Genomic DNA, 11,743 nt, shown 5'->3' on the forward strand with positions numbered 1-11,743 from the left:
GAGAGAGAGAGAGAGAGAGAGGGAGGAGAGAGAGAGAGAGAGAGAGAGGGAGAGAGAGAGAGAGAGAGGGAGAGAGAGGGAGAGAGAGAGAGAGAGAGAACAGCAGCATTCCTCCGGATGCATCTCACCTGCTACCGTCCCCTCAGGTGGGAGGTAGCCCCAGTTTGAGCCTCTCGTTCATCATTACAGTGGATTCACAGCTATTCGGAACAATAAAGGGTCCTGAAGATTGTTTAACAACCATTGCTGCTGTTCTGGGGGGGTTTCTATACTTGTGTCTTTTAACCATTTTGGAAGAAACATATTATCTCTGTTGAAAAATATACAAATAAAAGACTTTAAAACACTTTATCAAGTTGCGCTCAAAGATGCAACCAAACAAAGATGGCGGCCGGAAATGTGTCCACGCTCAATTTGTGCAACCTGAAACTAAAATAAAATGTTTTATGATAAGTTACATGTATCTATGTTGGTGTTAAGCTTGATTGTTAGCTTTGGTTTCATATTTTTTAAATCAACTAATGTATTTCTTGTGTCATATAAATATTCTGTCATTGGGAAGATAATTAAAGAGTCTTAAACTTGCTCTAGTTTTTGGCCACATGGGGGCAGCGGAAACAAACTGTAATGCAACATTGACATTTTTATTAACGTTTAAATTAAATATAACAAACACTTGTCTATTTACACATCCAGTTGATACAGAACAACATTAGCACCCCTTTGAAGTTGTGTTTCTGGCTATGTAATGTTCACTCTCCTTTTAGTCTTTACCATCAGCAACTCCTCAGAGGAGCGTCTTCAGCCATTCACTGTTTGTTTGGCTCTGGGCCGGATCGCCTGTGGTCCTATGATCCATTTTTGTGGGAAAAAATAGATTATTGTTGCTTTAACTTTAGAAATACATTCAGATTAATTGCCAGTAACGTTTAACAACCTTTTTTTTAAGATCCCTGGGTATTTATTCTTCAGAAAAAAGGGTGCTTAGCTCTGTGACTTGAATGTAAAAGTAATACATGAAAGGCACAAAGTGTGGATAGGTGAAAACATGCTGATGAGCTTTCCTTTTTAATTAATTTATTTTATTATTTGCCGAGACAACTTATTCATTAGTTGAGACTATACACAAGTAATTTTTCCCACCTTGAGGCCTGAGTATTTGACAAACTCACTCCATTTGAGATATTTTTTCCCCGTGTGGTTTAACCTCTGTTAAACAAATAAAAGGGACCCTCTTTAACAAAATAAAAAGGGACATACCATCACACAATGGAAAAAAGCTTAACATGCCCACAGAAAAACAAATAAACATCTTAAAACAATGACATGTTATAAAAATAAACAAGACACACGAGGGGAAAAAACAACATGATAGTCTTGGAAGTACAATACGGTATAAAATAATCTGCATTTTAAAACTTAAATTTCAAAAGAAGCACCTTGCACAAGTATTAAGTCTACTTCATGATACAAGACGGCTTTTCAAATGTTGGAAAGCACCCAAGACTAGGACATCTGTAATTCTTTACAGAAGAGCTCTTATCACCAATCTCATTCATTCACATTTCTCTGGTCACCTCATAACTTTAGTTTTCAACTGAAATAGACCAAACCCCTCTCAGCAGCTGGGCTACACATGTCAACTATATGCAAGAACATTGATATTCAATAGAAAAATATATTGCACTACTCTTTCCTCAACTGAAATGCCAGGGTGAATGATTTAAAATCTATTATGTTTGATTATCATTTAAAGGCCCTCTAAAGCTAACCATTTCAAGTGTTACATTAGGACTGAGGATGGAATCCTTACATAACAAGGACAATTTTTGCATCAATATGTTCATGTTATAAAACAGAAGAAAAGCAGATCAATAAACAGTGATAGTATGATGAAGCACAAACAAACAGTGGTATTCTTCAGCCTTGAGTAATCCATGCAGTCAATAGGGTTTGATACATACGACTAATGTAATGACCAAATGGCTTAAAAAAGGGTGGTAAAAAAAAAAAAAAAAATTCAGGCACACACACACTCAGGGTAAACTGCGTACACACTGACAATTTGGTTTGTTATGCACTCAGCTGACTAAACCATCATGTATATTTAAGGAGAATTACCTCAAAAGGGAAACAGACAGAAAATGAACAGGACAGGTTTAAAAGTAAACAAGAGAGAGCATTAGCAACACTTTCCAGGCTGCCTTTACTGCAATCCACTAGACAATCTCTCACCGTACTTTCACCTCATCGGTAAAACATGACGTCAATAACCAGTATCAGGCATACAAATCTTTTCTTACAACTGAAAAATACAAGTAAAATTATCAGTCTGGAAAGCAACCAACCTCATCACAGCCAGTGTATGGGACAAAGTTGGACTGAAGCTGCATTTTTAAGTAAAATGAAAATAAAAGATAAAGGAGACATTTTCATTCATACGTTTCATCCCAATCTAAAACCTTTTACAACCGTCATAACTGAACAAGAAATGACCCCAAACCCTGCAGTGAGTGTCCGACGTGTAATTCATATTTACATACAGAGAGTGACGAAGCTTCTCTGAAAGGGGAGCCTGCTGGGACTGGAGGGTTGACAGAGGCACTGTGCCGTGTCTTTGTGTGATTATCGTTGGCTGTGAGGGGAGGAGAGTATCTTAGTCTGGGTTGAGGGTTGAGGGCCGGTCCCTCTTTTCAAACACTCTGCACCAGTCCAGCCTCCAAATGCCACTCGAGTTTATACTGGCTTCCCACGTCAGCGCATCATCTTGGGGCCGACTGCGACTGCGTCGCCATGACGATCCCTCCCGGCTGACCAGATCCCATGCCGGCCAAAACTGACATAGCCACCGCCTCTGCAGCGCGAACGCTCAGCCCGTTGATGGTGGTCCCCGGACTGGAGGCCGAGGCGGGGGGTGACGGCCCGTGCTGGATAACTGCCGCCGGGGAGCCAATGGGTTCAGTGGAAGTATCCCTGGAGGTTTCCTCTCCTCCTGCAGCTAGAGACAGAGACAGTAACATTCACCCTTAAGAGAGGTGAGCGAGTAAGAAGAATACATTAGATGGATGAAATGACAGATGGATCCTGACAAAAGAAATAATACAGTGCATGAAGCTCATTGGTCGGTCCACGACCTGCAATGGTTACCTAAGAAAGCTGCCTTCTTCTGCATTACAGTGACAGGGCAGTCTTTGTGGGCCAGGAGGAGCTGCTTCAGCTGTGCCACCTCATTCCTCAGTAGACTTACTTCATTCTTATGGAAACACAAAGCACACACACACATCATTCCCAGCATGCCCCATCTTGTCACATTATCAAGGAGACCAATGTTTATGTTGCAGACACAACCCTGCAGTGAAAAATGGAAATGGAAGACTAACCGACAGGGAGACATTCATGTTGGCAAGATCATCTGCCTTTTTCTCCAAAGAGTTAACCCACAGCTTTCGTTTTTGCCTGCAGCGGGAGGCGGCCGCTCGGTTTCTCTCCAGGAAACGCTGCCTCCTCTCGTCAGGGTCCATTTCTGTAGCTCGCCGCCGCCGGCCTCCTGTTGGCTGAGCAGGGGACACCTGGGGAATTTGGGGTGGGCAGTAAATACTTTTAGGTTACATGTCCTGAGTTTTGCAAATGTTGACTTTACAGAAATATCTTGTCTTCAGATGTTTTTTGCTTTTCCTTTAAAAAGGGACAAAAATAACACAATGTAAAGTGAATCCAAAATGTCAATATTACCACAGTGGACCATTCAAATGTTAAGGTACAGAAAATAATTATTTGTAACCACATTCATCACAATGCAGTCTAGTATCTCATTGAAAAATAGCCAATTATAATTTAAATTCATGTAAAATTTTGACAATGGATAATGTAACGAGTGGTGGTAGTAAGAAGAAGGTGAACAAGAAGGTGTTTAGGTTATAGGGGTAGGAGTGATATTCAAGACACATTTGGGGTATTACTTTAAGGTTCCATGTCATTGTATATATTCACATTAATCAAATGTTTCCTGTACACTGTAGACATTTATGTTTCTTATCCTAGTTAGGATCTGTATGTAAGCTCATATGCCATGTGCATTACCTGGGGTTGGGCAGGTGATGGTGCATCAGAGTTTTGAGAGGGTTGCTGGCTCTGTTCCTGCCGCTGGGGGACAGCAGGGATGGATCCTGCACCTCCACCAGCTCCATCTTGTGCTCCTGTGCCCTGATGAGTTAGAGCTGCCTTCAGCCGCTACAACAACACACAAAGACAACACTCCATGTAGGTTACTGAATGTTAAGCTCACAAAAAGAGCTGGTAAAAATAGGGATGGAAATGTCACCACATAATACAACACATTTAAAGTGTAAAAAGCTATTTTACAAATTCCTTTATTACTTACTTTATTAAAAAAATTACACACGCCATCATGATTGATAATCTCACCATCTTGGTCTCCGAGTGTAGACTATACCCAGACGGGGAGGATGACCCGCTGCTGGCCCCGCCAACTGGAGGTCCTGGAATCCCAGGGATGTTAGGCACTGAGTTCACCGGCCTCGCAAGCTCCACATTATAAGAAATACAGAGAGAGAGAAACAGATGGGACATGGTAAATATTAAAGTTAATTCGTTTTTAACCCCCCCCCCCAGTTTTGAAAATCACTTACAGATATAACGGAGGTCATCTGCACAGGACTGGGCAGGAGAGGGACTGTCTGTCCATTGGGGAGGTGCCTCACCAATGGATAAGCGCTTGTTGGGGAGCTGTTGACAAAACATCAGATACTTGTAAATGGCTGCTGCTCCATTCTGTGCCCACGGACAAAATACGATTAAGTATTTCATTTCAAGTGCTCATTGTACCTAGCCTCTCAAATACCAATCACATGGCAGTTAGAGCAACAGAATATGCGTGTGAGGAATATGTGTATCACTTTCAGAAGGATTTGATTTTATCTCTCAAAACCATCCGCCTCCACCCACACGTTCCTCCTCTGCACTGTGTTATCAGTAGATGATGAACAAATAAATAAGTTAGTTTACCCAAGCTGTCTGTTGGAGGGTGGAGCTTGTGTGATGACAGATGTTGGAGATGGCAGAGTTGGGTGAAGAGAGTCATTACTCAGGTGAAGGGGAAGAGAACCTGGACGCACAATGGTTGGAGTGGGGGTAGAACTTGCCACAGGTTTTGTGTTGATCTCCTGTTGACAAATCAAAAAATACAATCTTTTTCCATTCATAAATGTATTTTGTCTGAATGAACAGGGAATAATTGTTTTATGTTTAAGTATACAGTAAGTCTTAATCATTGTAATTCTGTTAACCAGCTTGCTGACCACACAAAGACACAGTTTGTGGCAATGTGTTGTACCTTGCCTCTCACCCTTGAGTCCCCGCTGTCATCTGACATACTGGACGAGGAATCTGGACTTCCAGGGGAGGACGAATCAACTTGTAAAGGACCCTCATCCTCGTCTTTCACTTCAGATGGTGTTTGTAAAGGTGCAGCCTTAGAGCAGAGGGCAGCAGATGTATATAAGCCTTTAAATAATAAAACTGTGGCAGACTTTTTATCTGGTAACCACAGGAAACCAACAGTGTGGCATTCATTCAAGGTGCACATTCATTCTTTTTCTCACCGGGTGTTTTGTCCTCTGCTCGTCTTCGTGTGCTTTGCAAAACTCCTGTTCAAAGGAGCTGGCCAGCTCATTGAATAGTCCAACCTCCTCACAGTTCTTCAGGAAACGTGTGGGTGTGGGGGTCTGGTCTGCAAAAAAAAAAAAAAACCCAAAACATATTAAGAGGGTTACAGGATAGAAATATCTCCTTCCACAAAAGACATCACAGGACTGTTTCAATACAGGTATTCAGAGCACTAACCACTTACCCCTAAATTCAGCTTTATTTAATAAATCAATGGTAATGTTATTACCTGCGATGATGACAGAGTCTGTTCTGGCAGGCCCAAATTTTAATGTCATTTCATGCTTGTGTTTGTGGACTGACAAGTGGTCTTCATTTGTGAATCTCTGCAACAAGAGGAGATAAGACAAATATAATATAGTATTGATGTAAAGAATGTGAATTGTAGCATCTGTCAGTCTACTGTGCTGCTGACAAATAAAGAATTCATCAGTATAACTTAATTACAGATGATGTGAGATGAATAACACTTGCGTGGTGTGCAGATGGGCCACAGTGAGGGAGGGCACTATAAAAGCAGTCTTATTTGTGCTTGATCATTTTCTACTAATTTGGCTTTTGTACTGTCTTTAACAGTAAAGTTAACTGTAAGCTAAATAAGCAGTGAGCCTGTGTAAAGTTAGATTTGTTTCAGATTTCTGGGCTGGATGATCATGGGTGTCAAACACAAATAGAGTGAAAGAGAGGGTTATTGCAGATGTGCATATGAAATAATGTGTAGAGAAATCATACCTGCCCACATCCAGGGGCAGTGCATACAAAAGGTCGATCATCCCCCATCTCAGACAAATGTTCTGCAAAAGAGCACAGAAAGCAACTTGTTATCAGCTTTCTTCATTCAACAGCTGAGACTCGAGTTAATAAGACACAAGACTTTACTGTTAATGATCAGATGCTATGTTTTTTAATGATCTACACTGGCGTTAGATAATTACACGCATCAATTACCCAGAAACAACTGGTTCAGCAGAAAATATTCCAATATCACTGCTTATTATTTTGGCATATTGTCTTGTGTTTTAACTTGCTAATGTGTCCACCTACAGCATCATTCTACATGTCATGAATGTCATACACCTGTTGAGAAGAGAGGAGAGGAGAGATGTGTTTAGCGCCGTTAATTGCATGTGCTCACCTGTCACCAAAAACGTGGAAAAACACGATAACACAAACCCTGGTGACATCTGGTTAGCAGGTAAACAGGCCGAAGACTGTCGGCCTGTTTGGAGCATTTGCTCAGGACTCGGTCGATAAATATCGTGGACTAACGTTCGCGTTAAAAGGGAGGATGAGGCAGCAGAGGCAGAGCAAGCTACCATGCAACTTGCCCCACGGTGTCACCAACGCACTGGCGCTAGCTGGCTATCACTGTCGAGGTCGTCCTGCTATGCTAGACGGCTTAGGTTACGGACTGTGGATAGGTGAACATTAAGTGCCAGTTATTCGGCTAGCCCTGACTCTGTGAGAGATGGGCCTTAAACTAGCACAACCTCACCGCTAACCGTACCAAAACACCTTGGTTCCGAAACCTGACAGCCGTGTCATTATAACGCAGGTGGACGCAAACATCACGTGCGCTAATGACAGATAACACACGACTGGCAAAGCGAATTTTATGAATGTGGCTACCAGTCACAACACAGCTAGCTCCGCTAATGCTACGTGCTAACCGCAGATACCCTTTGAGCTCACATTAACGTTAGCACATTAACGTTAGCACGCTAATGCTAAAGAAAGCTGAGCTCGCACGGGAACACCACGCGCTTCATGAACACCGACTGGAAATATTTCGCCAAAATGTGACATTTTACGTTAGATGATGTGAAGTGTGAGTGAACTCACCGACGTTTGAACAGCCGCTTTACTCCCCCCTCCCTGCTCCGACTCTGCTGCTGCTCGTTGTTGACTGTTGACACTCTGACACTGCCATCAGCAAAACACCGCGAGAACGACAACTTTGCACTGTGTTACGTAACAGCACTGACGTCGGGAGGGGGGGACGTCAACGTGATGTGACGAATGTGAATTCAATATTTACCTGCATCTTTAAATATACTAAATGTATATATTTGAAACTCCCCCTGGCTCTGCTCTTGATTTCATGTACTCTCTGTATTCATCCTACTTGTTCTTACTGTTTTGTATCGTAAAGATCCTTTAATAAAGAAAAAAAAAAATCTTTAAATATACTCAGATTATACATATACATATACATATATAGGTGTATATGTGTATTGTGTGTTAGGGTAACGCAGATCTCCTGAACACACTCAGTGAAGACCCGTATATGTCTACAGCAGTTACATAATGTTGAAGGGTATTGGATTTGGATGGTTACTTGGCAGATGACATGTAAAATCCATTAACAAATCCTTTCTAGTGGTGTGTGGCAGGACATTGTCTCTGTCTATGTCTGTCTCTGTCTTGTAAGTTGTGCTCAATAGTTGTGCTAACAAATTCCTGTCACATGTCACAAAGTCACACATGAGGTGTTTTTGAAACCTTATTTACATCCACTGTGTGAGAAACTGTTTGTGCGAACAAACACAAAGTATAAGACATGACTGTTTAAAAATAAATCTTTATTTTCATACAGCAATAAAATATTGACTTAATAAACCAGTGTGTACTTGGCTGAAAATTGCAATCCCATGTTTCATTGTTAAAGTTATAAACAGGATTCAGATTTTTAGACAGAAATTAGATTAACAAGCTAACAAAATAAAACTGCATCACGCATAATGGACAAACAAGCATGCACACACACACATATACACATCAAGCTCCATTCCTACCAGCCCCAGCCTTACAGCTGCACCTATAATAAACTGAGATTTACATTCAACAGGATCTAGTGTCTCTGGGAGTCAAACTGATAATGTTGGGTTTTGACAACCAACGAACCAGCCTTGTCCAGTGTGACAAACTGATGTGCTCAAAATAGTTGCACTCTTTATACTGAAATGAGACACTGTTAAGGCACTGGAGGGTTTGGTTTGAGATAATAGTTCCATGAAGTCTGAAGCAATCTCTTTCTCTCTCGCACACAAGTTTACACTATCAAACACAGACATGTATACACAGGAGACAACTGCACTACTGGTTACAAAACACAACATTTTGTACAATGCCGTCAGGACTCAACACTTATCCATGGTGAAATGTTTTATCCTCCTAATCCTGAAACTCTGCAATTCTTTGTCTTCACCCATCTGTTGTTCATTTCCATTTGCAACACCACAGACTATTCAGATGACATGAGAACACAAAAAACAAAACGCATTAAAGCATGTTAGTCATTTCTGTTCCAACACCCATTACTTAATTCTGTAATGACTCAAATCCTTGATAGTGCATTTAATTCATCCCACAACAGATACAAGCGTGTTCTGCTCGCCGTTAACTGGCTGTCATATAATCATATTTTCTCTGATCTAAACACAAATACTACAGAATCAGTGAATATCGTGAAAAGAAAAACATTACAAATTAATATAAAATGAAATATAGCAGGAACACAAGTGTGTTAACAACCCAGATCAAAAATAAATCTTTATATACATAAAGAAAGCTACTGGACATTTACAAAATCAAGCCCAAAAGTGGTCTTACGGCAAAAGGACTACATCTGTCCTTATGTAACCAATCAAAAGAAGATGATGCAGGCAATCAATGTCATCAAATCAAGCAGAGACAGTAGGCATGGCATCAACCATCAAATAGCTACTTTCAAAAAGAAGAGGCGACAAATTTCTGAGGTCCCTCAGATGATCCAGTATATTTAGCAATTCACATGCAGATGCTAGTCACCAATGGACAGCTGCATCTTCTAAGATCTATGATCCAACTCTAAAAAGTTTCCAGAAATTGAAAATACAGAACTCTCCACACCTTACATGATTAGTGGGTGATCTTTTAAACTAGTCCCAGTTTAAAAAATGTGTACGTTCTGTGAGACCAAAAGCCAGGACTGAAACTGGAAACTGGAACACATCTACTCCTGTAACACTACAGGGCTTTTTAAAAATGTTAGTATGTCAGTATTTATCTAATATCTGCATTACAAAGACTACTACCAACACACTGAAAGATTATAATCATTATATAATGCAATGTTCTTAATGTGTAACTTAGTATTCACTAGCATCATTTGTAGAATCCACAATAATTAAATTTTCTTCTGACACTGCTACACATCAAAGTTCAAACCTTCTGTTAATCACACACACACCACTGCCACTGATTCAATATCGTTCATTTCATAAATAATTATATATCCTTGATTTCAAAGTAAAACAAATTTGATTTAAAAAAAAAAAAAAAAAAGCTCAAGAATCACATGGCAACAATAACAACTCTGACAGAAATCAAGTGTGCCACAGTGTCATTTTGGTTAACAACACATGGTAAGTGTTGGGCTACCTTATATCTAAAAGTAACAAGATCCCTCTTTCTGCCTCTCACAATCTCAAACACATATATACACACACGCGCTACAGATTTAGCCCGTTTATGGAAGCATGTTTTGATAATGCCATGGTTATATCACTTTAAATATGTTTTATCACCCCTAAAGTCTGCAATTCTGTCAGCAGACTATATGAACTATCTGAAAAGGGAAATCTCCTTACAGTGTTTCCAAGTAATTTCAGCAGTTTAGGTTAATTTCGGCATCAAAGTTAAGAAGTTATGTGACAAAGTCTGTCAAATGAAATATATTCATCTGTCTATTTACATATTTACACATATTGTTATCATTTCTGTTTTAGTTCATGTATTATAAGTTTCTTTTTCTCAAGTTATTTTGATGACTTTGGGGGAATGTTCTGTTCTTTGCCACTGCGTCTGGCACCCCGCTGTGGGGAAAACTGTTTTCCAGTATTCAGGCCTCTCTGATGCTCCCGAATCTTCAGCCCTGCGCTTCCAAATTTAACTTGGCCATTCGTCCCTCTAAAGGAACGTAATGGCTGACGAGGAGGGCGGCTCGGTCCAGATTTCTCTGGCTTGTCTGTAGTGCGCTTGGAGTTTGTCCGAGGTTCCTCAACCCTGTTGACCTTAAGCTCTTGCAGGGGTTGGCTGGGTGCGGAGGCAGGGGGGGAGGGTGTGGGCGTCTGTCCTGGGGGTGGGTCCTTGGCCAGCCTCTGGCACACTTCTGCATAGCTGAGTTTTCTCGACCCCTGGTTAGAGATTAATGGTTGAAAATTAAAAATCAAGAAGTAAAACGAATGATCCAGAAATAAAAGGAAATTCACCACGTGTGTAACGAACAAAAAAAGGTGAAAACCATATGATCCAAAATATTAAAATACTATATCATTAACACACCGACCATTAAGACCAACGCCAGAGAAGTGGATTATGCTGCAGTGGCCATTCAAGAAGTTTCTTTAGATGTTTTTATACATTTGACCTGTTTTGTGCCTCTACTCAAGGACACAACTGGAATCCATTGAAACCTATTTGAATACTAGCTGACTACAGCTTGCATTTCCCACAAAAGGTATTGTTCCAATTTCATACAAGTTTTATATTAATACTTCCTGTGGCACAATGTCATTTTTTACATTAAACCAAGCAGTGTGAGAAGATCTTAGAATGACCGATGAATCAACAGGAAGCTATAAGCTGATACTGCTGCAAGCTAATGTGGCACTCTAGACGAGAACACAGGCCTTACCAGGTCTGATGTGGGAGTTGGGGGAGATGGGGAAGGTGCTTCTGTAGGAACAGACTCGCTGCAGGAGGAGGCGGCCTGTTCAGAGGCTGTTGGGGAGGCAGCTTGTGTGGGCGAGGAGATTGTTCCCTTTGGAATCGGAGGTTCAGCTTTAACCTCTTCCATCACTGAAGGAGAAGTACTAAATAAAAAAATAAAACAAATTACTTTCCAATGCATAGGCCCTTATTCACAGACATTTATGTACATTTTATAAGCTTTAAGTAAACTTTACCTTAAGACTGGTAGTGCAACTGTGTGCGGTGTCACAGGAGCAGGGGTCACAGGAGCAGTTTTCGAAACCGGGGTCACAGGAGCCGGTTTCGAAACCGGGGTCACAGGAGC

At 40.8% G+C, this 11,743-nt stretch overlaps 2 protein-coding genes across 5 annotated transcripts in view; both read right to left on the reverse strand.

The window, feature by feature from the left end:
- Positions 1–1,055: 1,055 nt before the first annotated feature.
- On the reverse strand, positions 1,056–7,648 carry atf7b (activating transcription factor 7b). Of its 3 annotated transcripts, none has more exons than XM_035661926.1 (12): positions 7,528–7,648; positions 6,418–6,479; positions 5,915–6,011; positions 5,622–5,749; positions 5,366–5,491; positions 5,026–5,183; positions 4,650–4,746; positions 4,426–4,545; positions 4,081–4,230; positions 3,381–3,569; positions 3,148–3,253; positions 1,056–2,998 (listed from the first exon to the last, which is right to left on the reverse strand). In XM_035661926.1, the coding sequence occupies exons 2-12, from the start codon at positions 6,463–6,465 to the stop codon at positions 2,763–2,765; spliced, it is 1,455 nt and encodes a 484-aa protein (XP_035517819.1). In that variant the 5' UTR covers positions 6,466–6,479; positions 7,528–7,648; the 3' UTR covers positions 1,056–2,762. The 3 variants fall into 3 exon arrangements, with proteins under 3 accessions (XP_035517819.1, XP_035517818.1, XP_035517820.1); XM_035661925.1 differs by having other exon boundaries at positions 5,354–5,491; XM_035661927.1 differs by having other exon boundaries at positions 2,003–3,025; positions 5,354–5,491.
- Positions 7,649–8,248: 600 nt separating this feature from the next.
- Positions 8,249–11,743, reverse strand: part of larp4ab (La ribonucleoprotein 4Ab) — an 11,276-nt gene continuing 7,781 nt past the window's right edge. For both annotated transcript variants that reach the window (XM_035661534.1, XM_035661535.1), the window contains exons 14-16: positions 11,634–11,743; positions 11,363–11,540; positions 8,249–10,862 (exon numbers count right to left, since the gene is read on the reverse strand). In XM_035661534.1, the coding sequence (XP_035517427.1) occupies positions 10,485–10,862; positions 11,363–11,540; positions 11,634–11,743 (666 nt within the window). In that variant the 3' untranslated portion in view covers positions 8,249–10,484. The remainder of the gene's footprint in view (positions 10,863–11,362; positions 11,541–11,633) is intronic.

Source organism: Morone saxatilis, unplaced genomic scaffold (genome assembly GCF_004916995.1).
Source record: "Morone saxatilis isolate NCDOM2014 unplaced genomic scaffold, NCSU_SB_2.0 Contig18, whole genome shotgun sequence".
NCBI classification, from domain to species: Eukaryota; Metazoa; Chordata; class Actinopteri; family Moronidae; genus Morone; species Morone saxatilis.